At 35.9% G+C, this 22,501-nt stretch overlaps 10 protein-coding genes across 10 annotated transcripts; 3 read left to right on the plus strand and 7 right to left on the minus strand.

Annotated features, from left to right (window-relative positions):
* Positions 1–622: 622 nt before the first annotated feature.
* B0P05DRAFT_35575 (uncharacterized protein) lies at positions 623–1,250 on the minus strand. Its single transcript, XM_051573609.1, has one exon. It carries the CDS (start codon positions 1,161–1,163, stop codon positions 660–662), a length of 504 nt encoding a protein of 167 aa, XP_051436616.1. The 5' UTR covers positions 1,164–1,250; the 3' UTR covers positions 623–659.
* A 2,022-nt stretch (positions 1,251–3,272) lies between these two features.
* B0P05DRAFT_466499 (periplasmic binding protein-like I) lies at positions 3,273–4,452 on the minus strand (the record flags this gene model as incomplete). Its single annotated transcript, XM_051574340.1, has 4 exons — positions 3,273–3,796; positions 3,851–4,000; positions 4,054–4,322; positions 4,370–4,452. The coding sequence occupies 4 exons, from the start codon at positions 4,450–4,452 to the stop codon at positions 3,273–3,275; spliced, it is 1,026 nt and encodes a 341-aa protein (XP_051436617.1).
* An 849-nt stretch (positions 4,453–5,301) lies between these two features.
* Positions 5,302–5,706, minus strand: B0P05DRAFT_585631 (uncharacterized protein; the record flags this gene model as incomplete). Its single annotated transcript, XM_051582460.1, has 2 exons — positions 5,302–5,607; positions 5,653–5,706. 2 exons carry the CDS (start codon positions 5,704–5,706, stop codon positions 5,302–5,304), a joined length of 360 nt encoding a protein of 119 aa, XP_051436618.1.
* Positions 5,707–5,798: 92 nt separating this feature from the next.
* Positions 5,799–7,719, minus strand: B0P05DRAFT_535156 (WD40-repeat-containing domain protein). The gene is made up of 9 exons (XM_051577407.1): positions 7,649–7,719; positions 7,419–7,575; positions 7,235–7,377; positions 6,978–7,185; positions 6,775–6,934; positions 6,655–6,722; positions 6,486–6,606; positions 6,231–6,443; positions 5,799–6,184 (listed from the first exon to the last, which is right to left on the minus strand). The coding sequence occupies exons 1-9, from the start codon at positions 7,656–7,658 to the stop codon at positions 5,888–5,890; spliced, it is 1,377 nt and encodes a 458-aa protein (XP_051436619.1). The 5' UTR covers positions 7,659–7,719; the 3' UTR covers positions 5,799–5,887.
* Positions 7,720–8,230: 511 nt separating this feature from the next.
* Positions 8,231–9,083, plus strand: B0P05DRAFT_448007 (WD40-repeat-containing domain protein; the record flags this gene model as incomplete). The annotated part of the gene is made up of 4 exons (XM_051573842.1): positions 8,231–8,419; positions 8,466–8,691; positions 8,732–8,868; positions 8,919–9,083. Coding segments are annotated over 4 exons (717 nt in total), but the record flags the coding sequence as incomplete, so codon positions are not given.
* A 610-nt stretch (positions 9,084–9,693) lies between these two features.
* On the plus strand, positions 9,694–11,231 carry B0P05DRAFT_570299 (uncharacterized protein; the record flags this gene model as incomplete). Its single annotated transcript, XM_051581302.1, has 5 exons — positions 9,694–10,208; positions 10,264–10,424; positions 10,460–10,536; positions 10,582–10,752; positions 10,794–11,231. 5 exons carry the CDS (start codon positions 9,694–9,696, stop codon positions 11,229–11,231), a joined length of 1,362 nt encoding a protein of 453 aa, XP_051436621.1.
* Positions 11,232–11,239: 8 nt separating this feature from the next.
* B0P05DRAFT_466686 (RIO1 family-domain-containing protein) lies at positions 11,240–12,907 on the minus strand (the record flags this gene model as incomplete). The annotated part of the gene is made up of 5 exons (XM_051574350.1): positions 11,240–11,933; positions 11,981–12,172; positions 12,227–12,605; positions 12,656–12,797; positions 12,845–12,907. 5 exons carry the CDS (start codon positions 12,905–12,907, stop codon positions 11,240–11,242), a joined length of 1,470 nt encoding a protein of 489 aa, XP_051436622.1.
* A 637-nt stretch (positions 12,908–13,544) lies between these two features.
* B0P05DRAFT_535168 (exosome component 2-like protein) lies at positions 13,545–14,745 on the plus strand. The gene is made up of 5 exons (XM_051577408.1): positions 13,545–13,835; positions 13,878–13,967; positions 14,034–14,099; positions 14,147–14,404; positions 14,453–14,745. The coding sequence occupies exons 1-5, from the start codon at positions 13,560–13,562 to the stop codon at positions 14,654–14,656; spliced, it is 894 nt and encodes a 297-aa protein (XP_051436623.1). The 5' UTR covers positions 13,545–13,559; the 3' UTR covers positions 14,657–14,745.
* Positions 14,746–16,557: 1,812 nt separating this feature from the next.
* B0P05DRAFT_452830 (interferon-inducible GTPase-domain-containing protein) lies at positions 16,558–17,222 on the minus strand (the record flags this gene model as incomplete). The annotated part of the gene is made up of 2 exons (XM_051573902.1): positions 16,558–16,869; positions 16,923–17,222. Coding segments are annotated over 2 exons (612 nt in total), but the record flags the coding sequence as incomplete, so codon positions are not given.
* Positions 17,223–18,164: 942 nt separating this feature from the next.
* Positions 18,165–21,999, minus strand: B0P05DRAFT_535181 (uncharacterized protein). The gene is made up of 12 exons (XM_051577409.1): positions 21,745–21,999; positions 21,476–21,694; positions 21,289–21,427; positions 21,144–21,239; positions 20,932–21,100; positions 20,737–20,876; positions 20,562–20,690; positions 19,379–20,509; positions 18,896–19,326; positions 18,740–18,848; positions 18,557–18,695; positions 18,165–18,504 (listed from the first exon to the last, which is right to left on the minus strand). The coding sequence occupies exons 1-12, from the start codon at positions 21,885–21,887 to the stop codon at positions 18,317–18,319; spliced, it is 3,033 nt and encodes a 1,010-aa protein (XP_051436625.1). The 5' UTR covers positions 21,888–21,999; the 3' UTR covers positions 18,165–18,316.
* Between the last annotated feature and the right edge of the window lie 502 nt (positions 22,000–22,501).

A 22,501-nucleotide genomic window follows, 5' to 3' on the forward strand; every position in this document is an offset into this window, starting at 1 on the left:
GTCAGTGCACTTGATAACTCATATTTAGCACTGTATTCATAACTATCTAAACTTCTGATATCATGAGTGCAGACATATTCAATAAGTTTCTTCTGCTGTTTCTTATTAGATTTACTTCTTAAGATTTGGATATTTTGTAGTGTAATGAAAATACCTCTGTATCCATAAAATGGAACAGAATTAAGTTACATCTATGTGTAACTAAACCTAAAAACTGTTATAAAATCGGATTGATAAGCTGTCTTGGTTTAAAACATAAAATAGATAAACCTTAAAAAGACAAGAGTTTTATTAAAAGAAAAAAATTAAGGTCACAGATGTCAAACTTTAAAAGACATGTTTAGCAAAAGATGACCTCTTTTGGAAGGAAAACTGAACAGAAATGGTTGAATTGACAACTCTAGGAATCTTTAGATATAAGTCAAAAGTGAAAGAACAAAAATCTGATGTCTTCTTTTTATGTATATGGGTAAATGTTCATTGTTTAATATTGTATTCTTTCACTCAAGTAATTGCTCTTGCAAATGCCTTGATTATTGTTTAAAATATTCTGATACATCATCATGCTTTTGCAAGACACAATTAAATATACAAAGAAAGAAATAATGTATGACTTTGTTAATTTTTAATCATATAAAAAACATATTATTTTATTGAGATTAAGGTGATGGCGTAGTGGCAACCACGGTCGAATTTTCAGAAGGTACAGAAGAAAGGTATTCAGCAAATGAAGAATAGAATGAATTTCCTTGATCCGCTGTACTCATGTCTGTTTCTTCTAACTGCTGTGCAGGCAAAGGAACATCTTTGGGAGACAGATAGCCACAGTGAAAAGTGGCAACTGTCATCTCACTTCCTCTTCTTGTCTGATCATCGTCATCATCTTCTTCACCATAGTCATCTTCAACCTGTTGTGTTGTAATACCCGAATCTAGTCTGAACTTTGTTGTTGTCGTTGTCGCTGCTGCTGCATCCATATCTTTGATTGATTTGGGATGCACTTGTTTTAGAAAGCACTCTTCGGCCTGCGTTGTGTATGATAGTGATCCATTAAACCAGTCGTTCCATTTATTTAAATCTTTTTCTGATTCGACTTGCATAATAACATTTGTTAGGCCTAAACCATGTACCTTGAGAATATATTCGCCAGGCCTATTGGTCATGATGGACGACCCTGAATAAGCAAACACCTTTCCTTTATTGGACTTTTCCTAACCCCTCATGTCAACATAAAACACAGACAAACAATAAGCACTTACATTAAAGCAACTGAAATAAGAAATACTAGGCATCAGAACAACATGCATCATTTCCCAAGCTGCCAGATATGGAAAATACTTGAACACTTGCTGAATAGGTGCCTTTGCCTAAAAAAAAAGAGAGGGGGATGAGGAACAATGAATGTTGAAGTAAGGAGGTACCTCATGTGCTTCCATTAACATGCCATTCATTTGACCTTTTTGAGATATATTGTTAAGGCGTACTCTAGAGTCATTCAATTGATACGAGGAACTATTGACCATATAGTTTAAACTAAGCAGTTCATGGCTTCTATCGTCAAATCGAAACTGAGGAGTTGAAAAGGTTGTTTGTTGATTTGGGTCTTCAATGCCTATTGCATTGGTACTGTTGCTGTTGTTGTTGAGACGGTATCGTTGTCTTCCGCTCAAATCAGATACTTTTCCTGCATGTTTGTTAGGTAGTTTTTCTGGGAAGAAGAAGGCGTGTAGTTTAGGCACAAACAATGCCAATAAGGAGAAAGTAGTAGCCCATACAATCATCGTGGCTGTCAAATAATGTCGAGTATAGTAATCTGTAGCTGGCACAAAGAAAATAATAAAGCCAATCAGGACCGAAAAAAAGATATTGCTATACATATATTAGCATGCATGCTCAATTAGAGATATTCACTTACTACACTGAGAGTCCGATTTGTTTGTATTCACTGTATCTAGAATAGTTTCTACCCACAAGTCTTGTTTTGAAAGCAAGGAAAGCCGCAAACAATAACTGAAACGATTCGAATACAGTCAAAAGAGTGACAAAAACGGTATGGTTTGTGCCATCAAAGGCACATTCGGTGTAATATGCACTTTTTGAGACAGGGATATTGATAGTAGATACAGTACTTGTTGAAAACCAAGAAATCAGGCAAATCTAATAGCAATAAATTAATCAAAATAAAAAATGACATTTATATTATCAAAACTTACTGCAGTAATAGATAAAATAGAACCAGACACTTTGAGTAATTGAACGTCTGTTACAACTGTCCGAGTAATAAAAACATTGTTGAATATACGATAAATGCGATAATTTTTAGCAATCAAATTGCTATAGAACCATTAAATTGTGATGAGTGAAATGATATAATTTGTATTTCTTTTTGCTTACCCTAAAATGAGCGAATAGCCTAAATGAAATGTGATGGGAATCATCGTGCAGCTCAGTTTAGTTCTATATCCCACAAAGAAAAACACTGACATATAGGTCAATATAAAACCTATCAATTCGAGAACACAAAATAGAGGACTACAGAATACATTAGTAATGAACCACATGATAACCTGAAGATTACCTCGACACTTTGAAAACAGGCCGCCTTCTGAACACAAGTACAATGATCATAGTAAGGCAAGCAATGAGTGTTCCCAAAGAAGCAATAGCTAATAAGGTAATTGTCACAGGAGACCTGTATCCAGGATTCAAGAGGACCCTGTCAGGAACGCCTGTTGGCACCTATGCTAAATAGAACAAAATTCATCTGTACATAAAAGCAGAATAAACATATGCTATACATACTCGTGTTGTTCCATCAAAATAAATGGGTAGAGATGTCAAGTTCAAATTGCCTGCAATAATACGACCAATTTCTACTTGGGAACCGTTTTGTATGTTGGATAATTTGAAATTACTAGAATTGGTTTATACAATGCTATGAAGTCTAATTTTTTTTTTCGTTTTGTTACCTTGAAGCTGCATCACCATTTTGATCAAACAGCATTGGTCCTTCAGGGCCAACAAAAGAAGTATTAAAGGCAGAAGGTGTAAGGTATTGACCAAGTTGTCCTGATGCAAGTTGGTTTAAAAGAAAAGTGTGATTTGAGTAAGGTAAAGTTGAATTATATACAGTTTGGTGAAACCCATTTGCCATGACCATCATACAAGAGTAAGCAAGTCCTTCATTACTACTTAAATTGGTATTCCCACTAAAAGGATAACTATTCAAGACATAAGTATACAAACATAATGTAAAAAAAGAAAACAGAAGCTTACATTGTAGGATCTAAATGAGACCATTTATCAATAAATTGGTCAAAGGGATCATATCCCGTTAAATTCTTGAGGATATCAAGTAAGAAAATACCACCCGAAAACGATGCATGATAATCAATAGGATTTAAATCAGTCGCTGCTCTTGCTGCATATGTTACAGGATCTATGGTAGACTTGAGAGCCCGAGTCATGTTTTGTTGTTCCGGCACCACATTGATATGATTGGCTCGCTTCTCCAGAATTGAATTGTAGTCTTGGACTGCTGAGTATAATGTATGTGCGTCTGTATCCATGGTGATCCAGACATTGTTGTTATTCATGTAGCCCCGATGAGCAGCCACGGTCATGACAGCTGTTTGTGCATCTCCTTGTGCAGCCACCAAGATAATATGAGCACCCGTAGACATGAACGTATCCAATGATTTTTGAATATCACTTTGGGGACCATTATCATAAAAGGATTGGTATGATTTAACTTGAATGCCGTTTAAACGTGCTTTTAATACAATATTCTCGGACACTAAAAATATATACATATAGTGAATTCTTCTCCTTTCTATTTTTAAAGACTTACATTGTTGGCCAAAATCATCATCTGAATACAAAATGCCCACTTGAGGCCAGCCTTGACTAATAATAAAACGAATCGCAGCATCTGAATACAACAGGTTGGTAGGTACTGTTCTGAAGAAATAGCCAAATTGGGACTTATCGGATAATGAAGCTATGTTGTTTGTTTGTTTATATAAATTAAAAAAAACTGAAATTTGTTCTTACTTGCAATAGCAGAAAATGAGCATTGAGGGATTTGTAAGGTACTTGTCATGAGTGCTGATAAAGAAGTCCATGAAGAAGAAATATCTCCAATCACACCTACAACGCCTTCTTGGATCAATGAGATGGCTGAGAATACTGCTTGTGTGATGGCTGCTTGTCCTTCCACTGCTTTTGGATAAGAGTCTTTTTCTACTAATGTGATGTAAGCACCAGGAATCAAGTTTCGTGCATTAATTTCTGCGACAGCTAAACGTATAGCGGATATACCACTAGGAGTAAATTCATGAATACCCACATCTCACAAGATAGATGTTACCTCTTTGTCATAATACGAGTCTTTTCGTCGTTATTTTGATGAAAAGGTAAGAGTACACCCACTTTGAGTTCGACCGAATTCATTTGTTTCAAGGAAGGTTGAATAAATGTCGATCCTTTTTTTCTTGAGACAGAAAAGGTATAGTTGTTGTAGGCATCAAAATAATCAAATGAATCTGTGTTTAGCGTATTCACCACATCATCGATCGTAGATGAAGTCAGGCTGTTATTTAAGTGCGCCATTATTATTTAATAAAGAAAAAGGTTTCTTTAGTCAACTCGCAAGTTGTGTCTTAATATGTGCGCTTAGATAAAAAGGAGCGAATGTTATTTGGTAAGAACAAAAGGGGATTAAATAACCTGATTTGAATCAAAACAACAACCACAAAAAAAAAATGCTGTTATAGAAAAGGAGAAAAGTAGGAGTGAAAGAGAGAAGAGGGGGGCAACTATTATTCTTGAATAAGCAGTGCTGACAGTGCCAATTGACTGATTTCAACTAAAGATTTTCATTAGTGTCTAATTTTCTTGGATCATACTTTAATATGCATTTAGTGTAACAGTTAATACTTTTTACTTTCCCATTCTGACTGAACCTATTTTGCCTATTCCAAACGCCCATCTTTTCTTTGTCTCTATATACATTCTTTAGAACAAGTCCCCATAGCCTATAGGAGAATATCTTCTGCATGACTTGAAAATACTCAATTAGAATGAATACCCCCTTTTTTTTTTAAAAAAAAGGGGGGAAAGGGGATATGAGTTCAAAATTTCTTTAAAAAGGTACACGATGTTCATGTTTTTTCTTTATTCCTTAAAAGCAACATGAAGTTGTTGCAGTCAGATTTTGTTCCCTAAATAGCAAGTCCCTCTATCAGGGTTCACACGTATGACAGGCGTCAGTAGAGTTTCTTTTTTTTTTTAAGATATTTATTATTTCAAGAAAATGGGTATAGGATTAGGCTTATGTGTTTCTTGTTCCTTCTTTAGTTTTTCACAGTAAAGACAACATTCTTCTTCTTCTTCTTCTTCGCCATAGTACAATAATTTCTTTTGTAATGATTGTATAGATATAGATGAACTTGTGTATATGGACCTTGTTAGTTCAGGTACATGGTCCATGCTTTCTGGTTTCAATAGGGTCACAGAGGGTGTCTTTGGTAGCAGAGGTAATATTTGATGACCCAAATGCTCTGAGGCATCTTGTCTGTAGCAATCAATTGAACAATAAAGGGAATCCTGCAGAAGATTAGAATGTATTTTTTTTTTTTTTTTTTTACTTACAGATTCGCATGAAATAGCAGAATCACAAACAGGACACCAGTTTAAATCGCACATAAAAAGACAAAGTAAAGAAGTAGTAGTAGCAGTAGTAGTAATAGTAGTAGTAGTAAAAAAAAAAAAGAAAAAAAAAGAGAGGCATATATATATAGATAACAAAAATTTTTGTAGATCACTTTATTCTTTAAAGAAAGGAAAGGGAAAAATTTCGTGACTAGAGAAATTTTCTTGTTTAATTTTATCCTTCCATCTTTTCATCTTGTGTGGATGGTAGTGGAGGTGGTGGAGGAGTAGAGGATGATGGTGGAGGTGGAGGTGATTGTGGTTGTGTATGAGTAGGCGATGTATTATTTTCAACTGGGTTAGATTCAATAGGAGCAGTTGGAGTATCTTCAGGTTTAGGTGGGTTATAGATATTACTGGCCATTTGCCAAACTTGAACAATATTATCATCTGCAGTGCTTGATAGTACCCAAGGTTCAGCTGGATTCCAGCCAAAATCAGAAATTTTGTTTGTATGACCACCATGCATGAACTAGAGGTCAATTAGAGCTTATTTGATATTATGATATTATGATTACCAAAAGTTCGGGAGGACCATCTTCTGCTTCTTCAGGCAGTTGAGGAGCATCAATACGAGCAAGGTCCCAGACAAGAATTCTTCGGTCACTACTGGCTGTAGCCAAGACAGAATCATGATGAGGTGACCAAGATAACTGAAGAATTTCTGATTGATGAGCTCTTAGGCTATGTAAAGATGATTTCAGGTTACGCAAATCCCATAATGCAGCAGTCTAGACAATGAGTGAAAATAAGTCATTATATCTGTGACTTACTTTATCACCAGAACCAGTAGCAAGAATCCATTCATTATTGGAAAATGCAACACAATTGACTTCAGCTTCATGTGCCTGAATATTGTGAATGGGTTTATTGGCATCATTTCTTGCATCCCAACTAATAAAGAGAATGAGTGCTTATGGATACATAGTATGATATACTCACATCATAAGTCGAGCATCATCACCTACAGAAGCAAATATGGATTCAAATTTATTATGCCATGCAACATCCTAATTATATCTTTAGTAAGCTCATAATCCACTCTTTATATTTTATTTTTACCTCAACACCAGTTGCATGAGCTGTGTATGTACGCACAGGTTCTAATTCGCGATTTTCTTTTGTTGTACCATTGATATCCCATTGGCAAATCTTACTATCAAAACCAGCACTTAGCAAATGTGTAGCTTTTGCTTTATGAGGACTCCAAGCTAGGCCATAACTTATAAAGAATGAGCGATACATACAATCCATTCACACTTTACCCTTCTTTATCGTGGCCTACTAATCTTAAAGTAGGGTTAAATCTCTCGTTTTCTTTAGGCATAGGGTCATATTTAGTACGGTCAAATACATAGACATCACCCGTTCTTGATTTAGTAGCAATCATATCGGGGTTATGAACCTGATAACGAGCACGATTCACTTCACCGTCATGAAGTATCTTTTGCGTGATTTTGATATACGTTTCATCTAAGCCAGAAATTGTTGATGACCTAACTCATAGACGCGTCACTTTTACCTTGTGCTTCTTCCATCACTGCGTCTTCAGACTTGTATTCTTTAGGAAGTCTGACAGAAGCAATCTGCAAATAGTTGGGTTCATCATCATTGGTGTGTGTACCTAACAATAGACGCTGCATCTTGTAGTTTTTATCGGGAACTCTATATCTATTAGTTATTGAACACGCTCAAATCCGACTCACTCTTCTACGTCAGGAAACCACTGACACGTTAAACTAGGCCATTCAAGCGCGTGTGTAATGACAAGGTCATATAGAAAAGGCGAGTTCTTTTTCCACATTTTATACTCTTCATTAATGAGCTTTTCTTGTTCTTCTTCTGTCCGGTTATTCTCGAGTTCTATAGACTATATGTCAGCATTCTCCTTTTTGTATATATATATATATATATATATATGTCTTCTACAGCTTACCGTAATCCATATTGCGTATATCGATAGAAGGAAAGAGAAAAGGGAAAAAAAACGAAAAGAGGACTGGTCCATTTTAATTTCAGATTGAGACTGTTCTCCTGTTTGCATCTCATCACAATGAAAAAATCCCAAAACTAAGAGTGAGGAAAAGTTGTTTTTCATGCTGAATTCAAAAGATTCGTACTTGAAAACGTTCAACAGCTTCTTTTCTGCCCTAAAAACAAAGAGCCTTGCGATACTCAACGGTAATATTAAGCCATGTTAAAGATTTGCCTGAAAGAGATTTCAAAGTGACAAAGTTGCGTTGGAGATAGAAACACAGATTTTGTTTGTAAAGAATCAAGTGCCTTTGCAATTCCTTTGCTTTTTCAAACAAATGATGGTTCTTTCTACTTGTCTTTGGTGATGATCCCAGTCACAGAAACTCCTTTTTTGATTTTTTTCGGATACGCGATTTTTTTAGACGCGATTTTTTCTTCTTTCTCCCTCTCTTTTATAATGACAATAGATATGGAAATAGATAACTCGGCTGAAAAGGGCAATGCATCTCGTAATGAACGCCTTGAAGATATGTTTAAAAATATGAGACTAAGAAGAATTGTCAAGGAAAATCATGGTTATAATATTAGCCAACTTGGCTTTTTCTTCAACAACAAGCACTCTGAAGCACCTGGCAGCTTAGAGCACCATAAGGCATTTGATAAAAGAGGTGTTGTTCAACGTGATAGTGCAGATACCAGTAATGTGTTGGGAACTGTGGGTGGTTGTGAGGTAAATAGAGATGTATCGTGAATTGTTTTCTTATGACTGTTTGTAGTTGAGTGTGTATGATAATGAACATTGTGGCGATCATTTGGATATCATGTCTAACTTTGACATTACACCTGAAGATGAATCATTAGTTCATAAGCATCAACTAGAGACATTTTGCTGGTCATATAGAGATGGTGATGTGTTATTAGCTACAGCAGGAGGAGACGGACTTGTGCATATCATTAGTTTAGCTAATTCAGAAGAAATCATGGCTTTGCAAGGACATAAAAGTACGTACACAAATAGAAAATAGATGACTTATGAGTATAGAAACGATTTATGATTTACAATCACATCCTCATAATGACAATATGATTCTATCTACATCAAAAGATGGTACCATGAGATTATGGGATATACATAGTGGACAGTGTCTTGTTGTGTTTGAAGCAGATGCTACTGTAGCAGTAAGTATTGCTTACTATCTAAAGCAATCAAAATTTATTCTGTACTCTAGTGTTTTGATTATTCAGGCACCAAATTAATCTCGGGTGGTTCTCGAGGTGATCTTCGCTTATGGAATATCCCTTCTTCCATGAACATGATGGACGATGAACCTATTGTCGTTGAAAAAAGACATTCCCGTTTACTCAAGAAATTGCATGGCGATAGCTACATTGACTGTATACGATTTGTGGGTGGTCATGTCTTGTCTAAATCTACCAATGGCAAGATGGAATACTGGGAATTAGAAGGAGAAAAGAGCATCAAATCATTTAGAATTCGATCAGGCGAGAATTTTTCTCGGTTTGATGTGAGTTTTGATGAAAAGTTCTTTTGCGTAGGATCAAGTCATGGGACAATCTACATTTATAATTTAGACAATGGCAAATTAGTCACAGAATTAGGACATCGTAGAGCAACAAAAGCAGTGCGATGTTGTGCATTTTCACGCGATTGCCGGTAAGTTGTACATATTTGTATTCATGACTCTCATATACTCTTGTTAGACAAATTGTTGCTGCAGGTGAAGATGGCTTTATACTAAGATATGATTATATTGATGAAGAAACACTTGAAGAATGGGGAAATTGGAAAAAAGCGGAATAAAAAAAAAAAAACTTTTTTTTCTCTCTGTAACTAATATGGATCAACAACAAAAGTATCAAGCATGTAAAGCAAGAAATGAACAGTTACTATTGAATACCACCCAACTTGGTATATTTTACTATAAATAAAGAGTTGCTTTCTTTCTTTCTTCTTTTTTTGCTTATTGTATTATAGAACAACAGATGGCACACGTTAAACAGCAGATTGATAATAAACGTAGATCTATTCGCGATTTACAACTAAAAGAAGCCCGGTTTAAACAACTTGCTCAGCACTATCAAGTATCTAAACCACAAACAGACTCAAAACGCGATCTATCTCAATTACTGACTGTCACAGCAGACAAGATATGCAACAAACTACAGCTGTGTATTCAACAACAACTCATTTTTAAAAGGCCAATTTCTTCAGCCGATGTGGCTCAAATCCAGAGTATGATTCAACGATTGCCAAATAAATACGATATGCAACAATACAATCAGATTCTAGAGCCATTGTTGAAGGAAGTAGACCAAACAGAGCCTATTCGAGATCCAAACAGCTCAGTAGACAATCTATTGACAGACAAAAAAAGCCAAATCAAAAAATTAAGCAACAGAATAAAGCAATTAGAATCAGAGACCAGTGCAGCAGAGATGGAATTGATTAAGCGTATTCGAGAATTACAACGAGATCATACCATACAATCCATGCTTACGTAAGACTGTGCTGAGTAGAGCATGTGACTTACTATCTGTATAGTAAAACTTGAGAATGAAAGCAGCCAGTATACAGACAAGAATAGAATTGGAATCCAATAAAGAACAAATAGAAGCACTAAATCAAGAAATGGACAAAATGCAACAAGACTTGGATTTGTCTAGTCTAGAAGAACGTATTCAGACTATAGTCGAGAAAATGGCAAGTGCAGCTGGTATATAATTGCATTATTCATGTTATCATAGGCAGCGAAACACACTCAAGTGCAGTCCCTTTTAAGTGCCAACGACCAATTCCGTGAGGAACTAAAGAATCATTTTACTCAGGTTTGTATATATTCAACAATAAATTTAAGGGTCTAATGGGTGTAGTCCAAAGAGGATCAAGATCAAACCTATGTTCAAAAGATGAAGAAATCTTTACTTGATCTTCAACTATTCAAACTAGCTAAAGATGCTCATTCACAAACCCGTCCCCCTTCTGCTGATCATAATCCTACACTGCTCGATATAAAACTTGCTATCAATCCTTATTGCGTCCTGGTAAGCAAGCACAGTCATGTCTTATAACTCACTTACTATAGTCTACTCAACAAGCCATTGGTGATATCAAACATTTGATCAAATCAGTCCAAGACTTGTCTGAAAGAACTAAACTAGATACTTATGCAGATGTAAGAGAGAAACTAGAAGGTTTGATCAAGAAATGGTCAGCATCATTAGAAGCACATCATATTCCATTGCCATATCAATTACCGGAGAATCATGATGCCATTGACAATATTATACAGTCTGTTGATGCATTGAGAGAGCATATTCAAGGAAAAGAACAAGATTATATTCAACAGCAACAAGAGAAACTTGCTCTTCAGCTAAAGACAGCAGAATCTATCGACAAAGACATACATCAAGTAGAAGAAGCACTTGTAGAAAGAGAGAAAATCAAACAAATTGGCCATGATTATACCATTCAAGGCAAATCATTCAGAGAATGGCTGGATAGATTACAAATCAGGCAGTAAAGATAAGTTTATTTAAAATCAAAACTACCACCACCACGAATTTCTGCCTTGTCTTTTCTGTTGCCTCTATGCTTGAGATTATTTCGGCGACCTGATTTACCCGCTTGCTTATTGGCTTGACTTTTAAGTGAACGAGCTACTCTGTTCTTGAGTTCTTCTTCAGTAGATTTCTTTGTCTTTTTTGTAGTGGTGTCTCTGTATGCTTTATAATCACGATTGTTCAATTTCTCAACTTTGGCACTACGTCTTGCCATTTCTGTTTCCTCATCCACTTCTTCTTCTTCTTCTTCTTCTTCATCGCTTTCCTCTTCACTTTCTTCTTCCTCTTCCTCTTCGTCTGTAAGGGGTTCAGTATTACCTAAACGAAGGTTTCTTAATTTCTCCTCCATTTTTTCTTCTTCTGTCATCTCTGAGGGTATATTTTCTTTTGTTTGCTCGTTTTCTTCCTCTTCTTCTTCTTTCTCCTCCTCCTCCTCTTCCTCTGATTCATCGTTCTCTTCATTATCAGATAAACTCTTGATTTCTTCTTGATATGCTTCTAATTCCTTTTGCATGTTTTTACTAAAACCACTAGCAGCTACTTGAACATCTAAACTAAATTCTCTGTTCACATCTTGAGTAAATCGAGGATATAAAGCACTTTCATAGTTGAAGCGACGACGGAAGAAAGTACGAATACATTCTACATCACGATTAAAGTAACTATAGACTGTTAGTCACTTGTTTCTTGTGGGCTGTATATACTTTACTATTCTGCATTCATATGGGATGTAGAGACCATTTGAGGGAAATCAATCAAGATGGGCGAACCATCACTCTTGATCAAAATGTTGAATTCATTGAAATCACCATGAATAAGGCCATATTGAGCCAATTTGACAATCAAGCTCATCAATTCAGAGTAAAGTTTACCTGGATTACCAATCTCTTCAATTTGACGACTAAAACATATTAGTGATATACAAAAAAAAAAAAAAAAAAAAAGGCTGACTTACAGAGGGAATGCATCAATTAAGCCCATTACAACACAATGCCTACTGTGATCAATAGGTTCAGGTACAGGAAAGCCATTTTCATAAAGAACTTTCATAAACGCATACTCTTTCATAGCAGCCAATCGAGACATGTACATCCAAGAAGCAGATTTACGCTTTTGAAGATAGTCACGCTTGGATTTGATGGTACGGAAAGACATACGACCGAGTCTTTGTAACTTAAGTACATGTTGGTTGTCTTCTTCATCGGCTACAATATAAATATCGGATTCTTTACCAACACCAATCTGATTGCCGACTGAATAGACAGTGCCACGCTTAGCGAATGTCTTGAGAGCCAAATAATCATAGCCACCATAGGTCAAACGATAACCATCATCTACAGACATGATTAGAGCAAAATGGGATATATAGATCAATCCTACTTACAAGTCATGTTTTGAACACGAGCAATCAATTTACGTTTAGCGAGTTCACCTACAAGTTTATGAGCACCACCATGTCTCAACTGAGCAATTTGAGAAATAAGAGTCATGGGCACAACTTCGTGGTTCTTGGAACCCATTTCGACCTATTCTCGGTTAAAAAACAAGTACTGAATTCTGGTTTTCGGCTTACAGCTGTCAAAACTCGAAAGTCCTCGGGGGACATGTAGCGAAGAGCTTTAGCATCTAACTTCATGGTGTTTTAGTAAGAAAGAGCAGATCTGTCATTCAAGAATAATTTTATAAACAGAATGTGACTAGAGAAAACAATGGTCACAATGTCTTTGATTTCAAATCATGCAACTCCAAAGAGAAAAAGAAAGAAAATGGATCCTTCAATCACGACAGTTCCTATTAAATAGCTTTGAAGTAAAAAGAAGGCATGCTTATTCGCTCATTAAAAAGATAATTTCATTTGGATATTTTGCTTTTGATGTTATTGAATGACAGGGAATGCTCTTAAACACCTTTTAGCAGCCATTCATGTTCTTGATGCTTCATAGTGATTTCTGCTTCTTTTTTTTTCTGCTCATACACAGTATGTCTCTTAAATCAAATGTCATGATGTCAAATCATTAAGTACTGAAGGAATACATGTCATTTTCCGAAATGGATAGCATAAACCCATTAAAGAGATAAAATGAAGGTAATTAAACTACCATTTTGTCATAAATCACTTCAATGGATGCACTCAATAAAGCAGAATCTCTTTTTTTTTTCTTTTTTGATCATATTATGCATAAATTACAGGAACAAGAAAGGAGTTTGAAGCTTGCTGTGGCTTGTATGTCTATCATACATGTGTGCTTTCTCGCGAACTATTTTTTTTCTTCTTTTGGGCTTACAATATGGATTTGAAGATATTATCACCTGTAGCTAGCGCAATCAACAATAACCGTATGGATGTAGATGATGAAAATATTCATTTGGTAAATCCTGGTGAAACTGTCACTACAGATCAACAATTTATGAGAGGTCATGGTACTTATACCGAAGGAGAAGGTGTTGTTGTTTCCTCTGTTGCTGGTACAGTTGAAAGAGTGAATAAACTGCTATCCGTTAGACCCTTAAAGACACGTTATACGCCTGAAATTGGTGATATTGTAGTGGGTCGTGTTACAGAAGTAAGAGATAGAAAGTAATATCCACGATTGACAGTCATGTAGGTTGCTATGAGACGTTGGAAGGTCGATGCTAATGCTAGACAAGATGCTAATCTTTTGTTGAGCTCAGTCAGTCTTCCTGGTGGTGTTCAAGTATGTGTGGCTACTATAGATACATAAAACATGCTTACATTCTTTTTTTTTTTTCTTTTTTTTTAGAGACGTAAAAATGAAGCAGATGAACTTCAAATGAGACAGTTTTTCACTGAAGGAGATATGCTTGTGGTATGTAAATGGATGTAAAGTAAGCATAGAACCTTATTATTGTGCAGGCTGAAGTCCAAGCATTTTATGCTGATGGCACCATGGGTCTTCATACTCGTGGCTTCAAGTTTTGCAAGTTACGAAATGGCTCTTTTGTCTGCGTGCCTCCTGTTCTTGTCCAACGCTGTAAGTCTCAATTCCATTCTTTGCCTTGTGGTGTTGATGTTATTCTCGGATTGAATGGCTACATTTGGGTCCATAAAAAGTTCCAAGGTGTCAATACAGATGATACAGATCCTACTGTCCATTATTCTAGTGTCAATGATGTAAGCATATTGATAGTGCAAGCAATTCTCTGATAGTTATATACATAGGACATCACAGAGGAGGAAAGAAAAGACATTGCTCGTGTAAGTAATTGTATTTCAGCTTTGGCAAGGCAATATATGCACATCAACGATACAGTCATCGTATACACATATGAAGCTTCATTACAATACAGTATTAGACAATTACTTGATTTGGATGTTATTGAGGCAGTCACTTCTGAAGCTAGTTTAAGGATGCGTGCTGATTAAAGAAAAAGAACTCCTCTTCTATTATTGTATATAATGTCTTTTTTCTTTTTTAAAGAGCAAAAATAAAGTATTCCTTTTTCTTTGCAGGATGAATCGTGTAGTATTTGTTTCCTTGGCTGGGATTTTCTAATGAGTTTTGTTGCTCTCGGTCGAAACACATTTTGAAAGCAATAAAAAAGCAGGCAAAGTCGATATTTTATTTTCTGTATATTCGACAGTGCTTCATTGATGTTTTGTTTGTAAAGTCTCTTCGTAGAAAAAGGTCTGAACAACAAGGAAGCTGCTTTGTATTTTTTAAATACAAATGAATGTCTTTTTCTTTGATGCTATGTCTTATCGTGAGATTGCATTTTATATACAGAAAATAATCGATCTAGTATAAGTATACTTCAACTTGAGCTTCAAAAAGTACATTCAATATTTCTGTTAGACGTAGAATCAAAGCAGATGCAGTTTATTTATCATCCATCGCTTTTAGCCCTTAACCACTTTTTTTATTTACAACTCTATAGCTTTCAGAAGGCTCAAGCTACTAGCTTAGACATAACCCTAGCTTTCTTGGTAATATTCGATGCGTAACAAGCAAATTTATGACACACCTGACAAGAAAGCAATGCAAAAAGAAAAAAGAAAAAAAAACACTTGCCCAAGTACTTTTTACGGTAACCAAGACAACAAGTTGATTGACTAAGCCCCGTAACATTATTTTACGCTCTTGTCAAGGTAAGGCTCATATTGTTCAAGAAGCTGCCTACTCTTGTTCAATTGACCTAAAGAGTTGAAAGAGTGGTGACTTCCAGCTGTGTAATTGTGTCTGTTCAGTGTCTTGCTTGTTTGGCGCTGTTCAGATCTAACGCTGCACTGAAACCTGTGTACTCAAAGGAAGACATCTATCGTTAATTACGCTTAGAGTTGCTCTCTTTAGCCTCAGAAATGCCATGTATAATAGCAGATCTTACTCAAAGAAAATGATGTATTGAATGGTGCAAAAATAAGCAACTACTAACTAGTTAATACCTACTGAAAGGGACCTCTTTTGTACTGATTACAATGTACAAGAGCTTTAGATGCAGATTTGAAGGCGATGCTCAAACGGAGTCAATGTTTTTTTTTTTTTTTTTTTTTTTTTGGTTTAAGTCAATCCCAAAGGTACCATGGATGTTAGTAAGCATTGTTTGTATGTATTTAGAGTGCTCATTTTTGCGTAAGTTAATTTTTGTGGCAGTGAACTGCTCAATATCCATTCGATTGAAGTCTATAGCCTGGGCATTTTCGAGAAAAACGTAAAAAAGATTCAATCAAGAGCTATTGACATGAATATGGTATTATTTGATATCTCTTTCAAAGTTCAAAGTGATACTATAAGTTAATTCCCATATTGATCGAGGAAAAAAAGACGAAAGGAGAAGAAAAAGCGCTCGATTTTTCTGTTTTTATTGTATTGAGGCACTGATCTTTTCTGGAAGTAAAGGGGGTTATCACTTATGCATCTTGTTCAATATGGTAATGAGAGCTAGTTGTGCTGCTTTGAAGCTGCAATTGTTTCTAGTAGATTAGTAATCAAAACTTTTTCATGAATAATGGTTTGTTTATGATGATTAGTTTGTCTTTGATCTTTCAAGATTAAGACAAGGTCTGTAAGTGTATGTGCCGAGACGATATATAGCTGGTGAATATCCAGTCCCAAATTTTGCATATCTCTATAAACTGTGCCTCTTATCTATCTTACTTTAGATATAATAATTTAGCCAAACGTGTTCTTACTTGTATAATCAATTGAGACACTGCACTAGCCCATAAGTCAATAGGTTTCTTACTCTTGTTGTTCATTCTCTGCATCTTTCTTTCTATTGACTATAGAAACAAGTAAGACTAAAATATTCGATATCAATACGTACAATATCTGCTTTGTTTCTAATAAAGAACACTGGTATGTCATGCCTTCTGGCTTTTCTTGCGATATCTACATCACTTGCCATAAAACGATCATCAAACACAATCAGAATGGCATCAAATGCATTCAAGCAATAGTCTTCAAAATAAGATTTAGATGGGTTTCTGAGTGTACCCACACCCGGCATGTCCCAAAGGTATAAAGCAGGCAGAGAAGGATGTTGATACTTTTTTGGTTCTAATGTGGTTTCTATTTCACCAACAGCAGCTGCTTTCATATGATTTTCCTTGTATCCCAGCAAGCCATTAAGAACAGATGACTAATATGAATTCAGTTTACCTTTTTGTTTTCTATTTTTAGTCAATTACTTACTTTTCCTGTGCCAGAACAACCTGTAAGAACGACATTATAGTGCTCAGTATTCAATCCAAATTGCTCTTGAGCTTTTAGTAATAGCTCAGATGCTGATATGGATTGTAGGTAACTGAATTGATGCGTCGTTGAAAATATCTTTTGCATTGACAATAGAAAGTAATAAAAAGGACCCAAGGGTGATAATGTGATGCCAAACAAGACACCCAATGCTCCATCTGCGATTTTATGTCCAGTCAATAATTCATGCTCAAGCGCAGTGCCAAATTCATAAGCACCGATAAACGGCAATGCTATCACAATTACAGGAGAACAAATAATGGATGTACTCAATGCTCCTATTACTTGAAGCCCTTTTGCCGTGCTTTCCTTGACATATAAATCACTTGCAGTATCGTTTTGATTTGGCTCAAGTAATGAAAACTTAGTCCCCATTGCTACGATAAAGAAAAGAAAGAAAAAGAATACCATACTTCATCTTTTGTGCTGCTAATTATCATATGATGTTAGTAATGAACAAAGTCACAGGCATCTCATTCTTTCTTTTTTTTATCCATCGTGCCTGAACAAATCAATTTTCCTGTATCTTCAATTTTATCATTATGCCAAAACTCAAGCGTCAAAATGCTTTCACTGAAGAACAGCCGGAACCTTTTATTAAGGTAAGTGAAAAAAAAAACTTGAGATTTTTGCTTAACTAGCTATAGTACCAATGTCGCATATGTCACGAATACGAAGCTTATGGTGAATGGGTGTTGATCAAGTGCGATTGTAATGCAGAGTAATGGAGCATAAGTGATAAATAATACATACTTATTCTCCTTATAGAGACGACTATAGCTTCTGTCACTTGCTTTGTTTGAATAGAGCAAAAGAATGCAAGATATGTCGCCAATCATACTCTAGAAAACAAAGAGTGATTAATCATACTACACAGCAAACATTATGGATAAAAAGATACCAACACATTCTTAATGAAAAGATGAGGAGTAAGCATTCATTACTTGGACTAGCATATTAACCCTTAAATATCAGTGATAAAGAAGTATAAAATTCCTTTGCTCATCACTGTGGCAGCAGGAATCGTTTTCCTTATGTTTTATAATTTATGCAGCTGTATCACAATAGACAAAGTCAGCCGAGAAGAATTAAAAGGCCTGTCAGACGCAGACTATCTATGGCTACCTGCAAGTTCTTTTTACTTTTAGTCTATACACTAACTTGTTATTTTCTTTCGTTTAGAGGTTTCATAGAAAATGCTTTCAATCCACTACAAGTTCACTCTTGTTTAGAATATACATTTTTTGTATCATTTTCATTGCACTTTATATCAAATATTTAAAAGACTATGGCTCACGATAATAGATTCCCTTTCCTTATTTTATTTTCCCCTGCTATGCTCTTCTGGTCAATGTCGTCTTCTTTTTAGTTTGTTGTTGACCAAGGGATTTCTTGTTGGGTGAACGGGATTTTGCCAACTTGGGACAACCATCACCTGTCATCAAATGTGCTTTCCAACCTGCATCGTTTGGTGGCTCAATACTTGTCATACAAAGTGAGCAATGCACCTTATTTGGATCCTCTATAGGAACTCAAGTGAATACTTTATCTTTCTCAAGGCAGTATCGACTTACCATTACACACTTGTTTTAATGTATGCTGGAGCCATTGTTCCACAGGAATTGCTTGATGACATCGAGAACATTCTTTAATTAAATGTCTTCTTTCGCAGTCAACCAGCATATGTTCGTTTAGTGTTGAGATTTCAGTAATCTAAATACTGCATAAGTTTTATGCTAAATGTGACAAGGACTTACAATTTGACACATTGGACAGCTTGTCAAGACAGGACATGAATGATAATAGTGCTTGATGAGTGTATCTTCATTGAACGAGGGATTAACTTCATCACAAAAGATACAGACACTAATAAGTAAAAGTGAGTATATACACCTATCGTTTCATGCATTTACCTGTTCTCATTCAACTCAGGGCTCTCTTCTTCTGCTGATTTAGCAGTAGTTTGTTCTTTTTCTTTTGTAGCTGGCTTCATACTCTTACTAGGCTCAGTGGGTGTTGTTTTCTTTTGACTGACCGTTGATTTACTGCTAGGCATCTTTGTTTTTCTGGTTGTAGGTGTAGCTGTAGCAGAACGCGTTGTTTTCTTTTCAGCGGTTGATTTTGCTGTGGTTGTGGTAGTTGTCTTTTTAAGAGGAGGTCGAGAAGTCGTTGTGGTTGTTTTCTTTTCAGGTTTAACTACTGTCAATGCACGTAATTCAGACAATGCATTTTTGTTGTTGCTTTCTTTAGGTGATTTGGTCTTTCTTTGTTTCTCAGCTATGTTGGTTGCTGCTTTGGGGGCAGTGTTAAAGAAATCATCATTAGCCACCAATTTCTTGAGAGTCTATGAACATATACGTTTGAGATAAATGCGATTTTATCATTCGAATACTTACTTCAGCCAAAGACAATCGCAAGGTTTCGTCAATGAAGGTACTCACGAGTTGGAAACCTACTTGATCAGAAATAGAGACCACTAGTTTGATGGCTGCCTGTCTGACATCTTCATGGTTGTGGTTCAGATAAGCAACAACAAAATCCATTGCATCTTGTAATGACACACGCACATGTGAGGATTTCTTCTTTTTGGTATCAATCACACCAAACTTGGCAATGGTAGCCTCAACCAATTCGACACGACACTTGGCTTCTTTGTGGTTATGAATCATTCTTTCAGGTTTACAGATAAACAATGGCATTAATGCATAAGGCGGTTTAGCATAATCATGTACTAATTCCAGCACAAGCACAGTGGCAGCCTGTTTAATCTTGATATTGGTATCACCCGTTCGCTTCAAAAGACCTGAAAAGGCACGCTCTGTCCATTCAATAATGTATTTGGGTTCCATATTAGTTTCTTTACAGACATCGTTTAGCTGATGCCATGTTGTGATGGCTAGAGAAACAATGGGTTCTCTTGAGTCCATCACGGCTTCTTGAATCATCATGAGTGTAGCATTGACAAAGTGTGAGATGGAGCGCGTCACTTTGTCCATATCGTGCACCTCTTCTTCTTCGTAAGGATCATCAAAGTAAATCATGAACGATAATTCTTCCAGTTGGTTGTTTTGAGCTAATTGTTGTATGGCTTCAATCTTTTGTTCAATCTGACCAAGACCTCGTCCTCGGCATTTTGCCTTGACACTAAGCACACAGGCAACAATCTCTTCGCCAAAGATATGAATGGGAAGGGTATATGGGATACGTTCTTCGTCCATGATGGGTTCGGGTATAGTGTCTGGATCGACCTCGTCTTGTTTAGCTGGTTCTGGTGGTATCATAGTGGGTTGTGGTATTGTGTTGCTACTATAAGAAGCGGGTATATGAATTTCTTCATGCTCATCAAAGTGATCATGACGAGGCATAAGGTGTAAGTTCCAATGATCATTGTCTTTTGGAGGAGCAGGTGGTTCTGAACAAATAACTGTATCGCCCATAAAATCATGGTGGGATTGTCTTTCATGATGATCCATGTAAGATTGTTGGTGATATTGTTGTTGTTCAGCTACTTGTTCAGAAATAAAATCCTATACATATATATTAGTATAACGAATAAACAATCAAGTATGGTCTACATACATTCACTTCTTGAATTGCTGCTAAAGCTTCACTTGATTCCAATGACAACACTTGTCCATCATCTGTGATATGAATATTGGCATGTTTAAGCATAGCTTCAGCAGCTTGTTTAATTTCTTTAATATCGTCCTAATTTTTGATGAGACACAAAGCTGTTTACTCTATAAAGACTTACTTTGATCTTTTCTGCTTCGTCATAATCTTTTGTTTCAACAGCATGTCGTTTTCCAATTTCAAGGTCTGACAATATTTTTGTGAACCGTTCAAGTTTATCACCAAGGTATTTATATGTCTTTGCAATTTGGTATGATTCACCTAATACAAACTAGATCAGCAAGATAAATTTTTAAAAAAAGAAACTCGGTAGTACCTTGAACAGCTTCTTCTTCAGCTTGAAGTAAAGCAGCTGTCCATCGCTGAAGTTCCATTTCAGCCAGACTACTTGTAGGCAAACGATGCATTTGACTTTGATTACTGGACACACTTGTTCTTCGTGTAGATGAACTGAGCACACTGTTATCATCAAATGGATGGCGTATCTAAGATCAGCATGAATAGGCGCACTAAACTATATTTGATTACCTGGGCTATATTGTTTGAAGGAGAAGAAGACGCCATTTCTTTTTTATCCAAAAGATGTAATGGTTGACCCAGAATATTAAGGGCCAATATACCCACCTACATAAAGCAAATAAGAAACTATCGTCTATCGGCTCTGTCTGTTTACTTGATTGTATGTATTCAATCTGTTTCGATGGCAGTTGCGTATAACAAGACGCACATATTCACCATCAGTATTGATTTTGATCGACTTTAATTCGCGAGCTCGAAACTGTGCACGCGCATTATTATCAAAACAGACATATCTATCATAAAGGTTGCTTAATATCTTCTTTAGGTTGAGCTTGGTTTACCCTAATCTCGTAAATTCAATCAGCATATTATCTTCATCATTCAAAGGTGGTGTATTAGGTGCTATATCATCTAAAATGTCTTGTGGGTCTTTAAGGACGCCAATATAGACATCAATCTTTGTAGCAATCTTGAAATGGTGTGATAATATTTGTACTTTGGAGATACGACTGGCGCCTGAAAGTAAATGAATAATCAAATCTTGTGGATAATCCGGGCACCTATCAACAAACTAAGTACTTTTTATTATTATTATTTAAAATGGATTTACTTGGGTGTTTGCCAACCTTTGCACTTTACAGGCAAAGGCTCTAACTGATTCCCAGGACTACTGATCACAAGTTGTTCTGGGTTATAGTCCTCATCCCAACTAGAGCAATGAACTATTTCATAAGGAAGCGAAGTGTTCCCCATAAGTATAAAAGAAAAAGAAAAAGAAAAAGAAAAATAAAGAAGAAATAAAGGGAAAAGGAGAAACAGATATTATAGTGTCAGTGTTAATTATTATTTTACAATAATGGCTGGTATAAAGATTGTGTAGTGTACACTCGTGGTATTGCATGTCACTTTATACCAATTTTAGGATATTGAAAAAAAATGATGATGATGATATTTGCATACCCAATCACGGCCCCTGACACATTGCTGTTGTGCCTGGCTTACCATAAGCGTCGATATTATGGTGGCCTCCTTGAGTGGGGCGAAGGAGAAGTCTTTTTCGATTAGGAAACTGTCAAACAGCATAGTGATTCTCATTTACTCTTTAGCGTATCACACATGAATTTTTTTTTTGAACAAGGCTCTTTCTATTTGTCCCACATCAAAATAAAGTTGTAGAAAGCGCTTACATCTGAAAAGTACCGATTCAGATGGCGCTGAATGCAGGCAACAAACAATGTCAACAAATATATAATTGACAGCAGACTCGACTTACTTGTTGAATAAGTAACACACATGAACTGTGATAAAGCCAAGGGAATCTTGACTTTGTCTTTTGAATTTAAAAATAAAATAAATGACATAAAAAG

This window comes from Gilbertella persicaria (genome assembly GCF_025201335.1).
Source record: "Gilbertella persicaria strain CBS 190.32 chromosome Unknown B0P05scaffold_12, whole genome shotgun sequence".
Lineage (NCBI taxonomy): Eukaryota > Fungi > Mucoromycota > Mucoromycetes > Mucorales > Choanephoraceae > Gilbertella > Gilbertella persicaria.

Excerpts from the sequence above, each read along its gene's own strand:
- B0P05DRAFT_35575 (XM_051573609.1), bottom strand. The coding sequence starts at position 1,163 with ATGACCAATAGGCCTGGCGAATATATTCTCAAGGTACATGGTTTAGGC.
- B0P05DRAFT_535156 (XM_051577407.1), bottom strand. Across the intron at positions 7,378-7,418 it reads TGGTTTCCTGACGTAGAAGA|AGTTCCCGATAAAAACTACA; the intron begins GTGAGTCGGATT and ends TAATAGATATAG. Across the intron at positions 6,935-6,977 it reads GTAGGCCACGATAAAGAAGG|TTATGGCCTAGCTTGGAGTC; the intron begins GTAAAGTGTGAA and ends ATTCTTTATAAG.
- B0P05DRAFT_535168 (XM_051577408.1), top strand. The coding sequence starts at position 13,560 with ATGGATTTGAAGATATTATCACCTGTAGCTAGCGCAATCAACAATAAC. Across the intron at positions 13,836-13,877 it reads TAGTGGGTCGTGTTACAGAA|GTTGCTATGAGACGTTGGAA; the intron begins GTAAGAGATAGA and ends ACAGTCATGTAG. Across the intron at positions 14,405-14,452 it reads ATTATTCTAGTGTCAATGAT|GACATCACAGAGGAGGAAAG; the intron begins GTAAGCATATTG and ends TTATATACATAG.
- B0P05DRAFT_535181 (XM_051577409.1), bottom strand. The coding sequence starts at position 21,887 with ATGGGGAACACTTCGCTTCCTTATGAAATAGTTCATTGCTCTAGTTGG. Across the intron at positions 20,691-20,736 it reads ACGAAGCAGAAAAGATCAAA|GACGATATTAAAGAAATTAA; the intron begins GTAAGTCTTTAT and ends ATCAAAAATTAG. Across the intron at positions 20,510-20,561 it reads CAGCAATTCAAGAAGTGAAT|GATTTTATTTCTGAACAAGT; the intron begins GTATGTAGACCA and ends ATATATGTATAG.